Source organism: Vulpes lagopus, chromosome 6 (assembly GCF_018345385.1).
Source record: "Vulpes lagopus strain Blue_001 chromosome 6, ASM1834538v1, whole genome shotgun sequence".
Taxonomy (NCBI): Eukaryota; Metazoa; Chordata; class Mammalia; order Carnivora; family Canidae; genus Vulpes; species Vulpes lagopus.
The window spans coordinates 20,273,698-20,295,011 of NC_054829.1; the positions used below are offsets into that span (position 1 = coordinate 20,273,698).

At 34.5% G+C, this 21,314-nt stretch overlaps 1 protein-coding gene across 9 annotated transcripts in view; it reads left to right on the plus strand.

Annotated features, from left to right (window-relative positions):
• Nucleotides 1–21,314, plus strand: part of CEP128 (centrosomal protein 128) — a 390,276-nt gene that overhangs the window by 141,350 nt on the left and 227,612 nt on the right. For all 9 annotated transcript variants that reach the window (XM_041759758.1, XM_041759757.1, XM_041759756.1 and 6 more), the window contains 2 exons: nucleotides 2,653–2,817; nucleotides 18,186–18,362. In XM_041759758.1, coding sequence (XP_041615692.1) covers nucleotides 2,653–2,817; nucleotides 18,186–18,362 — 342 coding nt within the window. The remainder of the gene's footprint in view (nucleotides 1–2,652; nucleotides 2,818–18,185; nucleotides 18,363–21,314) is intronic.

A 21,314-nucleotide genomic window follows, 5' to 3' on the forward strand; every position in this document is an offset into this window, starting at 1 on the left:
TGGTATTCAATAGGAGACAGGGTAGTTTTCCCCATTCTTTCTTTATGAAGTCTTTCTATGCATATGTAATGAGATGACAATAAAGTTTTGAGAAAGTACCTGTATGAAAATAATATATAACTTAGAAGGACTCTGTCGATATTCTCAAATTTTTAGGCATTTTTAATTAGGAAGACAGAGATAGAGGAGGAGTGTTATAGCCACCCTTTACTATGGTATAAAAGCTGCATAAGAGCTAAAAAGGAGAACCAGAGATTGTGAGCACTTTCATTGTAAACTGAATGAGTTGCCCATAAGGAACAACTCCTGCCTCATGCTATTTCATTAACATAATTCTATACTTTTTACTTATTTATATTAATTAAAAGGAGTTGATAATAATGCTTATCACAGATGACTTAGTGTACTGAATTATGTACAATAGGACTTTGGACAAGTGGCTCTATACATGTTCTATTTCTTTGTCTTTTGGCTTCATCTTTATTACTTTTCCTGGGTCTTATTTCTTCCTTAATGTGTAATCCATTATTACTAATGCTAATGCATTACCCATATTTTTTTTTGCATGAATTACATGTTTTCCCCATCTAGAACTACTCTTCTTATACCTCTTTTTAAATTTAAATGTAAAAATATTTTAATGAAGTACTTTATTAATATTTGAAGGACATTGGGTTATCACCTCATTATGATTTCAACAGAAATCATTTGGTAGAGCTCCCCCACGTTTTTTTTTTTTTTTTGAATCAAAAGACCAAGGATTTGAGCTCTATACTTTCGCTTCTTGCTGGCTGTATGATATTGGTCAAGTTATCTAACCTTTTTGTACCTCATCGATAAAATGGGACTAGTAATATCTTTATCACAGGGCTTTTGTGAGTAAAACATTACTTTGTAAACTTTAGAATGAAATGTAAACGTAATAGTAAAACCACAAAAAGTAAACTAGGTTTACTTTTAACCTAGGTTAAACTAGGTCTAAACTAGGTTCCCTGGGGTTAGAGGGGTAAACCCTGATTTGTAGCATTTGTCTATTTTAGTGTTATGTGAATACCTCTTTTGATTTCAGGCTATCAAAGAAGACATCCCTGGATAGGGACAGTGTTGGGAAGAGATGGGCACAGCTGGTTCTTTAAGGCTCCCTGAACCAGCTTCAGTTTGCCACTGGCCTTAGGGGAAACTTCTATATCCAAGAGTTTCATTAGCCATCAGGAAAAGGCAAAGCATTCTGTTGGAACTTAAAATCATAATTGAGCAATTTTCCTGATGAGAGACTTTACTTTATAATTTTGTTTTTGGGTTGTGAAAACAGGATTCCTCATTAAAAATCAATTCTTTTGTTAATTTAAAATTGCATCCAGTCTTAGGTGAATTTTGTGAGGTGAATGTAATACAGATTTTGTCTAAAGCTGACAAAACTTCCTCTCAGGAAATTGATTCCAGTGATTGAATTCCTACATACCTGATTACACATATACAATACACTTGTAAAAAGAAAAAAAAACCATATATTTTGGAAATTAAAACATGTATTTTAAACAGATCATAGGTAGTTGCTTATATTAGTAACAAGCTATTAGTAACTTGTAGGTGTGCCAAATTGTACCCAGCTGGTTTTTAAAAATGATAAATGTACTTTGCTAAAGGCAGCATGGCAGACTAGTTGAAAGCACGGACATTAGAGGGAATTTCTGGGTTCAAATTCTGGCTCTGCAGTTACTCGTTGCATATCCTGGGCCAAGTTATTAGTGTGTCTGGGCTTCAGCTTCAGAAAAGGGGGCAGTAGTAATAGTACCTCCCTTGGATGGGTTGTTGTGAGGACACAATGAAGAAAAACTATGCAAGAAGTTTGAGAGCAATGCCTGACATATAGTAAGTGTTTACATAGTTGTTATTTAAAAAGTTTTAAAATTCACATACCTGGCAAATCTTTATTGAATCCCATATACAGAATAGATTATTCCTAATTTTTTCTTAAAGTTGATTCTGGTTATATTCCAAAAAGAAATTTAAAAACCCGGTACTTTATTACACTGTTGGTACTGAAATAATCACCATTATGCTCCTTTTCATGTTAAGTTACTTGTAGTTTCTTGGCTGCTACAATTCATAATCCTTTCAGCCTCACAGGGTGGGATCAGTAATTCTGTTGTACTGGAAGTACCCAATTCTTTCAGAAGACCCAGGAGATGGGTTGATGAACAGGAATGTTGTAAAGCTCCTTGTATAGAGGAGGAAACTGATCAGTCAGTACTGTGTCACAGTATTTCCCTTTTGGAACACTTCTCTCACAACCCCTTTCCCTCTCAGCAGAGTTGAGGTGCCCGCTTTAGGTTGGCATAGTATCTGCCTCTGCCTTTGTTAAGCCCTTCTCATTCATTGCTGTAGAATTAACTGATAGTTGTATCCGGCACATTTACTCTTCATATTTGCTATCTTAGCACCTAGTACAGTACCTTTCACTGAGTAAATGTTCGGTGAGCACTAAGGAGTAATTGAGTAAATGCAAGTAGCATTTCTTTTGTGTGTATGTATGTACAGGTGCTTAGAGCAAAATCTTGAAGTTTTTTCCCACGGATACAATGTGTAATTTGTTTGGTGTACAGTTTGGCTATGGCCAGTGGACTTTTTCTTTTCTCCTCTTTTTCTCAGGCAGAAAGCATAGAAGATAAGAATACAGCTAAAGTCCATCGTTGTCAGCTAGAGAAGGTGAAATCACAGTGTGACAGGCTGACAGAAGAATTAACCCAGAATGAAAATGAGAACCGAAAACTGAAGCTAAAATATCAGGCTTTGAAGGACCAGCTAGAAGAAAAGGTAAAAATATGAATGAATTTTAATATTAAAAATGACTTATTTAAATTTTTCTAGTATTCTAGAATATATTTTATTCATTTTTTTTGAGAGATAGTGTGTACCCACAAATGGGGGTAGTGAGGGGCAGAGGGAGAGGAAGAGACCCTCAAGCAGGCTCCATGCTCATCATAGAGCCCATTGTAGGGCTCCGTCCCACGGCCCTGAGATCATGACTTGAACTGAAATCAAGAGTTGGATGCGTAACTGACTGAGCCACCGAGGTGCCTGTATTATATGTATTAATAAATGCTCATTGTAGTCTTTCATAGGAAAGTTTTATTGGCAACACAAAAAAATGATAGTTTATTAGAATACTGGATTTTTGTTCTTTCAACCAACTATTAATCTTCTACTACATTTGATTTTTAAATTTCTTCTGGGTCTTGAAATAGGAGTTTAGAGGAAAAGTAACAAAAGAATTCCAGTTTATTGAGAACCTACTATATGTTAGCCATTTATGCCAACTGATTTATATATGTGTGCTTATTCAGTTCTCACAACTCTTTGAGTTAGGTTTTATTGATCCCTTTCAACCAATGAGGAAACTGAGACTCAAAACACATAATAGTTAAGTACTCACTATGTGCTAGATGCTCTCAATGCTCATAGTAATTTTATGAAATTGATACTGACACTCATTTTTGCAGTTGCAGAGACTGAAGCTTAAGAAGGTTGGTAACCTTGGGACATCCCTAGCAGGCTTACTGCTTTCCTATTTTGAGTATCTGCTATATATCAGGTTTTGGGTAGAATATAGGGACTTAGAGTTACCACTTTCGTGGCAAAAGTCAAGTAGGAATAGAAGACAGAATATTTTTCTTCCACTAATTTCCAAAAGGGATCTGCAATTGTATGATAGAAGTCAAATGTAAAAAGACCGCTGAAGTACTGATAGTAGGATAAGGTGGCATAGACTAGGTCAAATGAATCCTGTACTTGGTAAGGGTACTAAAACATCTATGAGGAAGCTGCCATCACTGGGTGGGGTATCAGAAAATGCTTCATGAATCTCTAGGAAGAAACTTTCTTAACTCTTAAGTGATCTTTTCCTCTTTATGTTTTTTGCAAAATTCACTATATATATGTATATATAGTAAATATATATAGTGAATATATATATATAGTGAATATATATAGTGAATATATATATAGTGAATATATATAGTGAATACATATATAGAATATATATAGTGAATACATATATATATACACATACACACACACACACATACATACACACACACACACACCTTTCTAGTAATTGGTAAAATCAAGGAAATAAGATATAAGTTAGTTTTGTGTTTATGATTAAATGTGCTAAATTAAGCTGCTAAATTTTAGGCCTACAATCTTGACATCCGCTGCAATTTAGTTCTTATGTCATGCTTTCTTTTGAGTATGACCAGTTCACACATATTTACTCTATCTGTTGCCAGGGTGTAGTTGCTGTGGAGATAATGCTAATTTTTCCAACTTTTCCATAATTAAAATTCTAGCCAGAAGATTGTGCTAACAGGTTTTATATTCATGTATTTTCATTTAAGAAATATTGAAGATTTCTTATGTTGGAATATAAGTTTACCTTGTTCTGCTTAAAACATTTCTTCACTGATTCTATTTGTGATGTTCAAGATAAATATGTGTTATCACATATTCACATAGATGGGACATTCACCTTAGGACAAAGTCTCAAGAGTTAATGATAGTATTCCATTGCTATGTATTAAGCATCCAGTATGTGGCAGGCCTTGATGCTGGGTGCTGAGGGTTGGATATAGGTGAGACAAAGGTCTGCAACTGAATGTTCCTAGCCAGATCATGAAAAACAAAATCGCTTTCAGTTGTTAAAACTGTATAGTCGAATCTTGACAGTGTGTGCTAATACAGAGAAAAGATGTCTCTGGAGTCTAAACTGGTGTATAATCTCAAAGATGCAGTTATCTTAAACACACATATGTAAATATGTATGGCTTATATGTTTGCCTTTAAGATCTGTTTTTTTGTGTACATGATTATTACTTACTTTCAATTCACTTAGCTGTTTATGTTGACCTGTGCCTTAGTATACGATTACATAGGAATCAAAATTTTTGGGTCCAGCCATCTATAAACAGGGCTCTTCTCTCTGGGAGATGGTATAGCATTAGTGGCTGTGGGCAGAACGTTGAACGTAAATCATTTTCCAGCGACTGTATGGCTTTAAGCAAGTTGCTTAAAACTCAAAGCCTCACTTTTCTCATCTTTAAAAAAGTATGATGATACCTCTTTTATAGAATTAAATGTGAAAAAATAAATAAGCCTGGCAGAGTAACCCATATCTAATAATCTATCAGTTAGTAAATGGTATTATTTTGTGATTGTCATACTTTCAAATAAATGCTAATTAGTGGTTCGACCACTAAACAATCACCCAATCAGCAAGTATTGACTGACTGTGGTCCTCCAGTAAAGTTAGGTAGTGCAGGACCAGGGAACTGGGAGTCAGAATTATTGCAGAACTCTGCAGATTGGAAGTTTAGAAGACTGTGTTGAGTCACTTGAGACAGATGGCCCATAAAGGAGCTCCCTTGAACAGAGTTGGCATTTTTATTAGCAAGTGATATTGAAGGCATGTGTGTTAAGTAAACTAAGTAAGTGGGGAGTTTTATAATTATGTCTTCTATTTGAGTACAGGAACCAAATCCTGATAGTTTTTCCATTTCCAAGATCAGGCACAGAACCAGATACACAGTAGGTAATTTTTTTTTTTTTTTTTACAGTAGGTAATTTGTAAGTAAATTTTGGATAAAGAGGTATCTGTAGATACACATATACATGCTTACACATATGTAGTATGTAGATAAAAATATGTATAACCTATGCATATATGTACATTTATTCTGTGTGTGTGGGAGGGAAGACTGCGGAAAATAAGAAAACAAGACAAAAATACATTTTCAGTGAAAAAAAAAATAAAGCTCCATGACTTGTAGTCCAGAGATTACTATATAAGAAGTGCAATGAACTGGTAAATGAGGCCTTATGGATTGAAGGGGTTTCAAATATGATTCTGCTGCAATCAGAAGGGTAGCCTTTCTTGTTAACATACCATTATTCTTGTATGCCCCTCTTATGCCACTACTACACACTTCCCCTCTTTTCTAAATGTCTTGCTACTGTTTTGACTGCATACTTTAGGTCTTTGTTTCTTGTCATTTTATTACTTGGTGAGTTAAAAATATAAAAATTGCATCAAAGTTCATATAAAGTCATTAACAGCAGCAGCCTGAATCAGCAGTAGAAGATAGCTGTTAGTATATATGTACAGAATAACTAACTTAAGCACATTTTCCTTGTGTAGTCAGCGGTGATATGTGGTAATAAAATACATTTTTTCCAACATCTGATTTTGCTTTAACATCAAATGTTATTTTTCAATTTTACATGACAAAGAGAACAAGTATTGTGCAACCCACAGAATTTTTACATATGCGTTGAAAACTTTATTATGAACTTCTTACTGGGGGAAAAAAGCTCTCATGAAGTGTTAGATAGAACTCTTCTCCTCTCTGTATGTAATGTCATTGAAATTTAATATTCCTGTTGCTTAGAATTTTAAAGGAAAATATTTTATTCTTCTTTTGTTCTAAAAGGATCCTATTAACATTAATTTTTTTTATTCTTCTAGCATTTACCTGGAAACTCAATGCTGTTTGCTGTTTGCTTTATCAGAAATATATTTTTAGTGGTTACCTGGGTAGCTCAGTAGTTGAGCATCTGCCTTTGGCTCAAGTCATGATCCCAGGGTCCTGGGATCGAGTCCCACATTAGGCTCCCTACAGGGAGCCTGCTTCTCTCTCTGCCTATGTCTCTGCCTCTTTCTGTGTCTCTCATGAATACATAAATAAAATCTGGGAAAAAAAAGGAAATTATTTTTGTTGGCTTCACTGGAATCTGAATCATCAAAAGAGTTAGTGTGTTAATTAAACCATTTTTTCTCAGTAAGTCAACATCAGAGATTTCATAGTGAAGATTTTAAATGCTTTATTTAAACAGACCTGTCTCTGATCCAACTTTAAAAAGTTGTATTAAAGTAGGTATGTGTTTGCTAATGATACTGTCCATCTTTGTGGAGCTGGCCAAGTAATTTTGTAGTATAAGTATTAAACATTGTTTTTAATTTTGAACATGTTTACTTAATATTTTAGACAGAAATATGTCTAAAATTAAGAGAATATGATTTTGTAGATTACTTTGTTTATACTAGGTTTATTCTCTTGGACCTTATGTTTTAGAAGTATGACTGTTTTGTGAAAAAGTATGTGTAATATTTTGTGCAGGTATCTTTATAAGCAATGAGAAAAATTGTATAAAAAATGATAGTAATGTTCTGAGATTATTTTCCTTTGTCTAATGTAGACATAATAAAGACATTAATTTTCAGATATTGAGAAAGAGTAATTTTATTGATTATATTCATTTTTATAAATTCTGAAATTATGTTAAGAAGATAATTTTGTTCTTTAAAAGGGAGAATTAAGAATTATAAAATAGATAAACCAGATTTTCATTTGGAAAATGCAGGATACTTTATAGGGAAGGTTTAAAAACCTATCTGTGATCCTACCACCTAACTTTCTTGCATTCAAGTTTTGATGAATTTCTTTTCAGGTTTCTTTTCTATACACATATACACCGATCCCATTTGGGATTATTTGCCATTCACAGCTTTGTGTTCTAAATTTGCCTGTGTCCTTGAACATTTTTCAAAATCAAGTTTATTTGATACCTATTATTCTATCTGGTGTGGTGGATATGGCATTCTCTTGGTGATTACATTACTGTGTCTTTTCTATTTTAAAATTATAGATCAAGTAATTTCTCTCCTACATGACCCAGTACTTTCCATACCTGGAGATTTCATTTGTATTTGTTACTGATTTAATTCTAAGCAGAATTCTGCAAATAGGCTTCTTGCTACCCTAACCTAGAGAAAGCCAGAGGTATCCACTTTCCTTATTTTGCTACTACCCATAATCACAACCATATGTAGAACTTCCCCCATTACAGGAGATGTTGTCACATGGGTACACATCCTTGTGGTTATAGCTAGCCATGGCAATGTTAGAAGATTCTTCAGTAGTTTCTGTTTTTCTGCCCTACAAAAAAAAAAAAAAAATCTATGTGTTAGTTTTTGTTTTTAATAAGCAGTGTTTTCGTGTTTACAAGATCACACTGGAATATTGTGCAAAGGTGGTGTTTCCCAAAACATTTGGCCTCAGTGTAATTCTGAACTATAAAAGAACATTCAATAATATTAGCCCTCTGCCACCTTCTTTTATTAATGAGGCCGTTCTAGTCCAAAGAGTTAACTCACTTGCTCAAGTGCTCCCCACTGTCATTGGTAGAACTGGAAATAGGAATCAGGTTTACCAATTCTGTTATTTTCTGTTGTATCAGAATCTGTAAGAACCAGTACGTAGACAATATAGGCTATCTGTGATTCTTAGTTATCTCATATAATTCTTGCAAATATATGCACTGTACTGAATTCTCTCAAGAAGACCGTTTTTCTCTTATTCCTTCAGGAGAAGAGAAACCATGGTGACACAATTAGACACATTAAGGCCACAGATTATGTGCCATCCAAGGCTATAGCAGTTCATGGAAACCTAAGTGTTGAGTAGATCAGGATTCAGAGAAATGCATTTTTTTTTCCTTCCCATGAAATACTTTTTTCAGATTATTTGCAGCCTATGTGACACCTAGCAACATATTTTAAAATGACAATTATATTGGATAAAAACAGGACATAGTTTTCTCATACAAGATATGGATCTTTGAAAAATGATAATTCTCATTTGCAAAGTGATTATGATGCCCATTTTTACAGATGGTGGAAACTGAGGTTGAGAATATAACATAGTGACTTGCCCAACATTGCATAGCTTGTGGTGGAAACAGGATATGAGCACAAATTCCTCTTATTTTTTCCCTTTATTTACTGCCAGTAAAATGACTCACATTTGTATCTTTTCATTGAACTCACAGTGTCGAATTTAAATTTAAGGTTATTGTATTCAACAGATTACCATATACTCTCTTATTTTTTTAGCTTGACACCAGTTTTGGAAAAGGAGTCATCAGTGATTTTGTTAGAAAAATCTAATTAAAACCTGATATTGCCACATAAAATTTATCTGTGGCAGGAAAAAATGAATCAGTGTTGTTTAATTTTGTGTTTTGGTTCTAATTTGACCATCTGTTTAGGATTGCTACTTCTCATGATATGAAAAAATATATATGATTGTCAGCTGTCTATTCTATAAAGTATTCCTAGTTTGCAAAATCTCAGTTCTGTATGTTTTTTTTTTTTACTAAGAACTCTGATTGTAACAGAATTCACTGATTTTATTTTATTTTTTCAGAACAGCAAGAAAGAAATAGAAGCAAATGAGCTGTTGACTTCTTTACTTTAGTGTTTATACTTTAGGCCATTTTTAGGCAGGATTTACTCTTTCTTTGGTGCTTCATCTATTTTAAATTGTGTGAGTAGAATAAAGAAAATACTGTAGCTACCATGTATTAATTTGGAGACAAATTTAAACCAGATACTCTAAATAAATACTAAGATTTATGAGTAATTTCCTGTGAGATTGCTGTCATCTTAAAAAAATAAAAACCAACAATGAAAGTAATAAGATGGTCAAATTAAAGGTAAAATTTTAAATTTTCTATTTGTTATTTATAAAATGCTTTTAATTGAACCACTTGTAGTCATTAAGTCTAGGGTTTTGACTTTTACAGAGAATTGACTGGAATATCAGAGGCCTTTACCATGTATGAAACACTATGCCAGATTTTAAGAAACAGGTTTCAAATGTAAAAGTGAAATGACTATGCGTTGATGGCGGGGCGGTGTTGTGGGGGTGGGGAGAGGACAGTTATACATACAGCTGTGGCAAAGGACAGGGCAAAAAATAAAAGTATAGGAGTACATGTGGTCTCTATTTTCCAAAGTGGAACCTAAGTGTGGAAAAACCATCTTCAAACACTGTTCCATTGGCAGTGACTTTTCTATCAACCATTTACAATCAGGTTGATTTTAAATGAATATAATGAGTGAAGTCAAAATTTGCATCTTTATCATCCCTGATTTGGACTTGATTGAGAGGCTTGCCATTTAATCCTTAATTTGTTGAGTGGTTGAAAAGTACAAAGGCCTGAGAGGAAAGTAGTCTTGTTGGACACCTTCGTTTAAAATCCTGTACGCTTGTTTTCATTTGAGGTTGTGAGTAATACCCATAATGTAGGCATTAGGCTAAATAATGGTATATACAGTTGGTTGTGGTGTGGGAAGCCAAGGGGAATAGGCTGCATGAAGAGTTCTATATTATATCTGTGCTTTGTTGGAAGTTAAGCAGTCCTAGCTTGCTTACTTTTGTGGATCCTAAAAAGGAACATAAAATGGATGTCCAGGTTTGTTTTAAGTGAATTTCTTTTTTTCATCACAGCTTAAAGTGACTCTACCCATTTTGTCATTTAATGTTGAACAAGCAATATTCTGTAAATTTTAGGGAAAGACAACAACAACAACAACAACAACCAGGAGGTGCTCATTGTTTACATAAGTTATATTATTTGGAAATTTGTGCTTAAACTTTTTTCCCCATATTCTTCATAAGAATAAATGCATGCTTAAGTATCTTTTTAAGGAAAAAAAAAAAAAAGAAATCCTCATGGTTTTTAAAGACATTATGAGCTTATAAACATTTCTCTGGTGATGAATGATACATTTTTTTCTTTTGAAAATTAAGCAGTGTTCGTTCCAAATGCATAATTTGAAACTCTAGTTGTTTGTTTCCTTGTCCATATTTTGTTTCCGAAATAGAAATGCATCAAAAGTGGCTGATTTTAAATAACTAACGTTATTTCTGTTTCCTAGCATTCGACTTAAGAGAAATATGTAATAATTGCAAAATGGTCTAAAACTTAATGAATGCATAAAACATCCTTTAGAGGTATTTTTGTTTCCAACTTTGAATATTAATTTCTAGGAATGTATCCAATTCATATACTGACACCTTTCGGATTATGCTGCCAATGATCTTTGTATTGCTCAATATTCTAGAAAAAGATACTAAAAAGCCTGAGGCAAGAATAATTTCCTTAAGTGAGGTTAGAAGTTTAAATTTGAATTTGTGTCTTTTTGGTTTCTGTTTTATGGATAACTTTCCTATGACTGCCTAAGACTAGGTTACAAATTGGAAAGTCTTTTATACCCACATTTCAGTATGTATTGAATCATATATCCAGTGTTCTAATTATGCCTTACTTTTTTTCTGTTAGCTCTGCTGTTTTACTGATACTCTCAGTTCTTATGCTTAGCATACTATTAATTCTAACTTCTTCCCCTCCTTTGAAGGGAATAGTATAAAGCATCTACTTTCAGAGGAGAAAAAAAATATATTCAACCCAAGAAATAGTAACACTTTTATTTTGGGGAGCCAATCTTCTAGTAGGAATTATGATGTTCTTTTGCTTATTAAATACATATAAAGAACCATCTCATTCTCTCACACATGAATCCTTACTTAATTCATTAGCAGATCTTACTGATTCTATCCTTAAAACTTGGTCTGCATCTGTTTACTTCTTACTACTGGCAGTTCTCTTACTTTTGTGACATCAACTTGCTTGCTGGTTGCAATAACTTGTTACTGGCAAGATGATTGCCCTCAGTGAGTTTACTGATTAATTTATTGCAAAAGCAAACTTACAGAAACACAAGAAGTAATTTGAGTTCAGAGATTCTGTTTTTTTTTTTTTTTTTCATTGTTGTATAGTTGGGGTCTATTCTGCTTGGCACATACAGAGTATACATACACACACACATATGCTCATTGAATGGAACATAAAAGGTTTTATATATTTCGGAAAGATTTATTGATTGACTACTATGTGAGACTCTACTAGGTACTGTGATGTTTATTTATTTTTTATTTTTTTTAAATATTTTATTTATTAGAGAGAGTGAGACAGAGAGAGCACGAGGGAGGTGAAGAGCAGAGGGAGAAGCAGACTCCCCGCCGAGCTGGAAACCTGATGTAGGGCTTGTTCTCAGGACCCTGGGATCATGACCTGAGCTGAAGGCAGACGCTTAACTGACTGAGCCACTCAGGCACCCCATACTGGGATGTTTAAATAAAGAATAAGATCTCTACCCAGTAGGAACTCACCGCCTGGTGAGGAAACAGACATAAAGGACAAAGTAGTAGGAACCCTAGGTGAAGTACCTTGGGGGCAAGAAAAGAGGCAGATAATCCTATTTTTCTTAAAAGCTCAAGTTATCTGTTATAATATCCATATAGGTGAGGAAGGAAGTGCATATTATTGCATTTTTATAACAAGATATTTAATTTATGACTTTCCCTTATCCGCTTTATTCCTGAGTAGTGTTGGGTTCACTGAGGGCAAAAGATATACGTAAGTTGATATACGTAAGATATACATAAGTTGGATTCATGGAGACTTATTAAAAATTTGATTTCTTTTTTAAAGATTTTATTTATTCATGAGAGACAGAGAGAGAGAGGCAGAGACATAAGAAGAAGTAGAAGTAGGCTCCCTGCAAGGAGCCCAATGTGGGACTTGATCCTGGACCCCGGGATCATGTCTTGAGATGAAGGCAAATGTTCAACCGTTGAACCACCCAGGCATCCATCATGGAGACTTTTTAAACTGATCTGAACTGTTGATTCTGGAGGTGTTGCTTAGTTTTGTTTTTTGTTTATTTTTTGATACAAATCTAAACATTTAACATATAGCCATATTTTGAATTTAAAAAATGCACCGTCATATAAATCTTTTATTTTTAAGAAATAAGTTTGCAAAAAAGTAGTTATGGTGTAGCCAAGACTTAACATTTTCTTTGTTTATTATTTGCTTTCTGTTTTTCAAGACAGTTTCAACTGTAGTGGGGTAATTTTCTAGATTAAACTCTTTTCAGATACACTGTTATATCCACAGTAGATCTTTCTCTTTTAGTTGTGCTGCAGTTTCTGCCTTGGTTGGCATTTCATTGTAACTTAACTTCCTTGTAGCTGAGTCAACTCTGTTGGCATAAGTAATGTGAGCTTTCTTTAGAGAGTTAGATAAATGGCTTCCGGACAGATCCAATTTTTGTTCAGGATAGTTTCATAATTTGCCTTGAAATGCTAGTGTCCTGGATTTAAGGCTTAGGCATAACAGTTATCTTGAGTTACAGAAATATTCTTTCTCAAAACTTTTTAGGTGATATGTATTGATCTATAATTTCAGCATGCTGTGCTTCCAATTACTTTGGATTACATTATGTTTGTTTTAATTCCAGCCTTTAATGTACTTTGATCTCTCTCTGCCTCTCATCCTGCCCCCCCCACCCCCGCAGATGTATTAAAGATGGCCTTGGGGCTGAAATATTGTCATACTTGCTTATTCAAGTTAGTTTTCAGTAAAGGAATATCAGTTTTGTAATTAATGATTCATTTAGTCACATGAGTCTACTTTATTTGCTAAAATCTTTCTTTTAAGATATGTGAAGAGCTGTTTTCATGTCTTGTAACAGCCATATTGGAGATAAAATGTCTTTTCTGGAATTCTTAAGACATCGAAGGAATCTCGTAAACTTTTGCCAAGGAGATAATATTTTGGGCAGGCTCTAGTTTTATTGAAGTTCTATTTCTGAGAAGATTGTGTTTCCTTATAATCTTTACAGCCTTTGGGAAAGTGAATGTTCTGATTTGTAAAAAGTGTGCTGTAACATAAATATATAATTAGAGGAACATTTCTCATTCTTTGAATTACAGGTCCATTGATGAATCCAGTCAGCATTGAATATGTGCACATATGTGTATTTGATGAGATTGTGAGCCGGATTTTATTTTTATTTACTTTAGACACAAATGTCAGCAGTTTAAATAGAAAGCTGTCCTGAAATGGAAGCTTCATAAAATTTGTGCTGTCTTGACAATGGAACTGTACCTTGCTTACTGTGTGATTAGTATATTTTTGGCCAAAATCTGCCAGGTGCAGATTTTCCATTTACATCCAGTACATCTCCAGTTTAGATCGGTAGCCCCTAAAAGTTTAGTCATGTTGTGCATGCTTGATGGTTTTCTCTCTTTCTCTCTCTCTTTTATTTTTTTGTGGTCTATTCTGAATTTCCCAATATGTCATGTGTTTCATTTGTAATGTTCATTCAGAAGTATTTTTTTGTTGTTCTTTCTACATTAAGGCTGTATTAGTCCCCACATAACTTGCTGATGAATTTCCGGAGTTTTTCACATTGGCTTTCTAAATTCCAATTTTAAGAACTCAACTTCTCTGGCATTTTAATAGAGAGCACTTAGGAGCAGGGAACTCAGGTTATGGGTTATGGCTCCTTCAACTTTAGTCCGGTTATTTAGTCTGTCTGAACTTTGGCTTCCTCATTTGTGTACTTTAGGGTTGAGTTTGTTCTTACTAAGATTCTCAAACTCAGTCATGGTCTAGGATATCTTTCTTTTTTGGATTATATAGACTTATATAGACTGCTATAGTCAGCTTCATCTATATCTATCTCTTTAATCCCAACTTCTCCCAATCTAACACAGAGAAGCTCCTTTTATGTTCCCAAGACCCATTTGTATCCATTCATGCTGAAACATTGAAGTTGGACTGAGTATGTCTTCCATATTTCTAGAAGTCCAGCGTGCCACAAAGCTACTTTTTCTTGCATATTTCTAAATAGTCTCTAAAACATCTTGAGTTACCTCTGGTTATATAGAAATATGGTGGCTTTTGGTTAATCCTATTGTAGAATTATTGTTCCTTCTAAATTCAGTAAAGAACCAGGGAATAGTCATAGTAGTGCCTAAATATTATCATCTCCCCTAATCCATATACCCTCAACTCAGACAGGATGATTGGATTAATGTCAGCCAGTTTCCTACTTCTTCCTCAGAATTAGCTGTGCTTGTTCCATTTATAGAGCTGTTTCTGAAACATGAAGCTGGGAGAGAAAGCTAATTCATTGGATGCTACAATTGGTATTCAATTAAGTATTCTCAAGCCAGAATAAAGAGGCAAAACAAAAGAGATGGCATTACATGGAGACATTTTTGGCTATATGAGAACAGGAGCCTTATTTTATTCACTCTGTTCCTAATACTAAGGAGAATGTCTTAGCATCGTAGGCTTTGTATAAAAAATTGTTGAATGAATGAATAAATCAATACAGAATAGTACAGAAGTATAGAATGGAAGAGCTTACTTAACTCCTAGATTTAAGGTCTTGGAGCACATGCAGATGGAGAACTGGTATGGTGTAGTGTCTGAAATCTAGGTAAATAAAAGAACATGGATTTACCTGGAATATGATTTAATAAGGGTAGGAGATTCATTTATTTACTTTAATTTTGCAGTATAGCACTTAGACTAATGGAAAGATGTTATAGTTTTGTCCAGGGTTCTATTCCTTGAAACTAAAGCTGGTCATGTAGGGGTTGGATGACCATTTGTCAGAAATGTGCTGTGAATTCTACTTCAAAGGAAGGTTGGTTGGACGTGGCATGTAGACTATCTCATAGAAGATAGTGAAGTGGATAATGAAGTTTTCAGTCTCTGCTAAAGAGACTGATTTTATACAGCCTTTTCTGACAATGTCAACGTATTTAGGAATAGCTAAATATAGAATAGTTTTGTCTTATTGAGTCAAGTGACAGCACAGAAAAGTGGTAGTGGATAGAAGAAAACTAGCTCTGAGGGAAATGAGAAAAGAAAGAACAGTTAGAACATCATTGTAAATTGCCTGGGGTTAGAATATCAAGCAGTTGTCCTCTAAATACTTCAGTAATCCCTGATACAATATTTTATTTATTAATAGCACACCAGTGAGAATACAGCAGCAGTCTGGAGGTCTATGTATGCATTGGAGAACCTCCAAGCACACCTCAGTAGCTTCTGAGTGTATACAAGTCTGCATGGTCATTGATGAAATGATCTTTCTAGTGTTGAATTTGAGTCCTTGAAAAATTATAGATCACCTAGGCAATAAAGTTAGGGACTTTAAAGATGATTATAAGCATGTTTTGCAGTCTCCTGAAATTAGCAGTTTATTGAGGGAGGTATAAAAACAATTATATTACAACTTGATACATTTTTTAAAAAACTGTGATATACATAATATGGTCAGAGAACATTATGCTTTGGGAAGTCATTAAAGAAAGGAGAGTAGGTCTTGAAGGATAAATTTTGAGGGATAGGAAATATAGGTGGTAGGTATGTAGCCAATAGTAGAGGCAAGTATACTTACCTAGGGACTTGACAGTAAGGTTGCTTTCTAGTAAACTTTAAAAGTCAAATGTTGTTCCGAGCCAGGATGTTAATTTTTCAGAAAGGCTCCTAGATAAGAGTGAGACTTTGTGAAGTTATCAATGTATCTAAAGAGATGCCAAATCAATCAGGAGGGAGAGTTTGGGCAGAAACTGAATGTGAACGAAGGAGAAAGTTAGGGAGATGCACTTCAGCAGTCTCCATCTACACACTACCCAGGAGGATGGAACACTTGTTATTGTGGTTTGTAGATCCCTGATGTGTAGATGGACACGCCAGACTGCCATTAGTGTAATGCCATTTACACATTGTTTCATTAAAAAAACCTCTCCTCGCTCCAGTTTCCCATTCATTAAGCAACATTCTGATTATAATTTGCCTTCCCATCCAGATTGGTCTGCAGGGAGAATATATACTGGTTATGCTGACACGAACGTTCGGATCCATATGGCAGTTATGGTCCTCATTGTCAACTGATGTAGTTAATTGAGTGGCATTCTAGTTTGTGCATTAGTCTCTTGTGAGCTTACTGTTACTCTTTTGCTGAAAGATGATTCCACTCAGGGTACCAGATCCAGTTTCTAAGTTTATAAAGCTGAGATACAAACCGGGAGGATGTAGTCATCAAGATAAATACTATCTCTTAGCTACCAGCCCCATTTTCAAATAGTGCAGCTTCAGGCAGTGTTGTACACATCAGATGTGGTTGGAGAGACATATGAAGGCATATTTGAGTAGCCGCAAGTAGTTGAAATATGAGAGTGGGAAGGAGGGAGGTGTGAGTCTGGAGGGAAGGGCAGAAGACAGTTTATGAAAGGACAGTCTTGGGCAGAGTGTTTTTCATTCTTTTTTTTTTTTTTAATTTTATTTATTTATAATAGGCACACAGTGAGAGAGAGAGAAGCAGAGACATAGGCAGAGGGAGAAGCAGGCTCCATGCACCGGGAGCCCGACGTGGGATTCGATCCCGGGTCTCCAGGATCGCGCCCCGGGCCAAAGGCAGGCGCCAAACCGCTGCGCCACCCAGGGATCCCTCATTCATTTTTTAAAGTAATTTAAGTGGAAAGGAAATATCTTGTGATTCTGCTAAAACACTAGCATGTTCCTTTCCTGATTAACTTTGAGTAAATGGATCTCTTAATTTCAAGCTGGGTTTTTTTCCTCATAATCTTCTTGCTTGTGTTATATTTACTAGGGTAGGTAAAGAATGATCAGGTTACTGTGTAATGAATGAAAGCAAAGCTAGCTAGCCATGTCTTTGGGGGCCATTCTTTGTACTTATGAATCTAGTGATTCTGTTACTTTCCTCCAGGTCTGTGCTATACCACTTGAATTTCTATCGTAATGAAATTGTGCAATCATGACGGAGACTTCCTTTACCTAGAGCGGGCCCCCAAGTCTTTGTAATCTCTTAAAGTGTTCTTAGAAACCTCTTTTCATTAAATATATTTGCTTACTTGAACAGTACCTCCATCTTGCCTTTATCAAATTTACATGACTCAAAGCATTTATGCAGTATGACGCATTTGCAAACTTAGGCTTTCTAAAGCCTATATTTTGATGAGATAAGATAGTAATAGGCATTTATTTCTGAAAGGAAACTCATAATCTTATTTTTATTTTACTTTTTCCAGTGTTTCGCTGATATTTATTGAAAGCTTAAAGTCTGTTCATGGCATCAGCTTTTACTCTCCGACCCATTAATGATATTATATTATTAAAATGTAAAGGATTTTTTTTTAAACTTCATTTTTTTTTTTGGTAACAGAATTACTTTAATTTTCTTTGCCAAGCATCCACTCTCCCAGTTCCTCAGTGCCCTTTTTCTGAATTCTCTGTAATTTGACCTCAATTGATGTGTAGGCAACACATTTTATTTTAATGAAGAGACAGAGTCAGATCTGTTTACTACTGTAGTCTTTTGAGTTGGTTGTACAGATATTACAAGCGTTTTTTGCCTTAATAATTAACTCTTTTTTTGCTTATCGATGTTTTAGGAAAAACACATAAGCAATGAAGAAGAGCAGTTAAGGAGGATGGAAGAGGCCAGATTGCAGCTCAAGGATCAACTTCTTTGCCTGGAGACTGAACAGGAATCCATTCTTGGTGTCATAGGAAAGGAAATTGATGCAGCTTGTAAAACCTTCTCCAGGGACTCAATGGAGAAACTGAAAGTAATTATGAGTTCTCATTGTGCCTTTCAGTTAGTTTCCTAGTACATAATTATAATAAGATTTTAATGCATAGTTACATGGTATTCACATTTTTATTATGAAAAGTTTTACGAAACAAAGTAACACCTTGTGCTTTTTTAGAATGTGATACTATATCTATTGCACAGTCCTGGAAGAGAAAGTGTTCCATTAATTCATTGAATTGCCTCTATCACTCTGAGAAGAAGATGTCTTATGAGAGAGGCAACAGTTCTGACTAGAAAAATATCCTTGGAATCTAAAGGTTTTCATTATCACAAGCCATTTTTGTTGTTGTTAGTGTATGACTGGCCAACATCTATTGAGTGCTAGTTATAGTACAGATACTGTGGTAGCTACAGTGTATGATTCTTTCCCTTAACCCCTAAAATCACCATGTCCTTTAAGTACTCTGATTAAATCCATTTTAGACAAGAGAAAGTAAGGCTTGGGGAGGTTAAGCAACTTGCCTCTGGCCATGTATCTACTTAAAGGTTAGAACCAGGACTTTAAACCCTGGGACTCTAACTCTGGAGGTTAAGCACATGACCCCTATGCTATTTGCCTTCCCTGATCAGAGCAATTATACTTGTTTTTTTCTATCTTTAAAATGGAATATTGCTATTCAATTTACAGTTCTAATGGAATGATAAATAAAAAGAATTGATCATATATATTCCTAATTCCATAAAGGCAAGCACCTCCTTTGTTCTAGGTCATAGTACCACTATGTTGCATTGTGTGGCTTTGATACAGTGGGATCATAACTTGTTATCATTTAGCCATCAATTACCCTGTATTTATTTCATGCGATGAGATGGCAGGAGTCAAATTATAGTGTTATGCCTAAGGCCTTTTTAGTTTTTAATACTTTCCAGGTGTTTCTTCTATTTATTTTGTCATTTATCTTTTTCCTCATAAAAAATGATCTTCCCTTTTTGTTTTTCCTGCTACTTTCTCTTCTTTTTTCCTATTCTCCCTTATCCTCGCCCCCCCCCATATGGTGTTTTAAAGAAAATAAAACTATAATTCTACTCTTGCAATGGGAGGTACCTTAGGATTCATCTTTAACAGAAATATTTCAGTGGATAGAATTTGGTGGAGTTGATGGAAGTTCTACATTTTTAAAAAGGCCTAGATGTCATTTTGAGAGGACTGTGAGCCAAATATGAGAAGTAATTGGCTTTAGAGGAAAAACTCTTTCAGTTTTGTTATAGGGCCTGTTATAATGATGGTTTATTCTTTTTCCTGTCTGCTGCTGCTTTTTTGTATTTAAGACTTGTCATGTTTACCTATATTTAAAGGATGTGTGGCCTTAAGATCCTAATTTCATCTAAAAAAGCACATATTAACAATGAAATATTTATTCTATATTTAAGTATTTGTGTCAGGATGGCTTATTTTCAGTTAGAGATGTAGAAATGGAATCATTTGGATCATGGTATAAGATATATAAGCCTTGCTATGGGCAATTACAGGCTGAAACATAGTGAGTAGATAGCAGATTGCTTAAATATTTTATTTCTTTTTGAGGAACAAATTATCCTTCCAACATATTCCAAAAAACACCCTATTTTTTAATAGGCTTTCAGGAATGCACTGATTTTGGTAATGGGTCTTTACACTTCTTTCCCTAGAGAAAGACTAATTCTGTCCAAGTGTGAGTGGAAAGTAAATCTAAAAAAATAGAAATTCTATTAAGTTTTTTTTTTTTTTTTTTTAAGAGTACACTGGTTTTTGTTGTGGGTCTCTTTCTGTTAGTAACTTCTGTTGTTACCTTCCTACAAACTTGGGGGAAAAATGAATACCCAAGAATATAACATTTGCTCTCACTTCAAATAAACCACTCAAGGTGTTGTTAAAATAAAATTAGTTCTATGCTTTATAGTTCAGAGATCTAAGGGAGAGTGGTGGTCCTTATAAAATGTTTTAAAAAATGAAATAATTCCAATTATTCTTTGTCATTTGTTGATTTTGAAATATTGCTCATGAAATTTTTAGCCACTTTATGTAGAGAGTGACAGCTATGAAATGAATTGGATAATAGATATGTACCAAATGAGCCTGAGAAAAGTCCTTGGGAGTATTGATATTATTTCTAATTACCATTTTCTTTCTCCAGCCACCATATTTATTACTTATTCCACTTTAGTAAATGCATGTAGTGTTTGAAAACTAAAGGACACTTAATAAGCCATCACTATTATAAAACAATTAGGAAAGTGTCTGAATTAAAGTTACATCATTTTTGCAGACCAATCTTTGGTGATTGAAGAGCTTTACTCCTAACACTTGATCTGAGTACTCACTCATTTGTAGAGCATAAAAGGATAGGATAAGACAGATGGAAGCTCAAATTGTATCTCTCCAAATTGCTAATGTAATTTGGACAATTTATGGACAATTTATGCATTTTTTTCTTCTGTAAGAATTCATGTCCCATTTATAAGTTGGCTTATTTTGAGGATAAAGTAAAATAAGATATATAAGGTGCATATTATGGAATGAAATATTTTCCACTTATTGAATACTCAACTAATTCTAGCTATCATTATGTAGTGCCTTTTTTGGTCATATATTCATATATATATTTATATATTCATGTATATACAGCTTTATTTTAACTTATTTTAAAAGATTTTATTTATTTGAGAGAGAGAGAGAGAGAGAGAGAGAGATAATGAGCACTAGGGAAGGGGGGGGCAGAGGGAGAAGCAGACTGCCTGCTGAGCAGGGAGCCTGATGCAGGAGTTCCATCACAGGACCCTAGGATCATGACCTGAACCAAAGGCAGGTGTCTAACTGACTGAACCACCTAGGCATCCCTCTTTCTTTTAACTTTTTATGACAAATTGTTGTTATAGTGTTCTTGTCATAATAGACCTTGAAGTCTATTTCCTGATGATGACATCTTCATATGCAGTTAGTAGTATT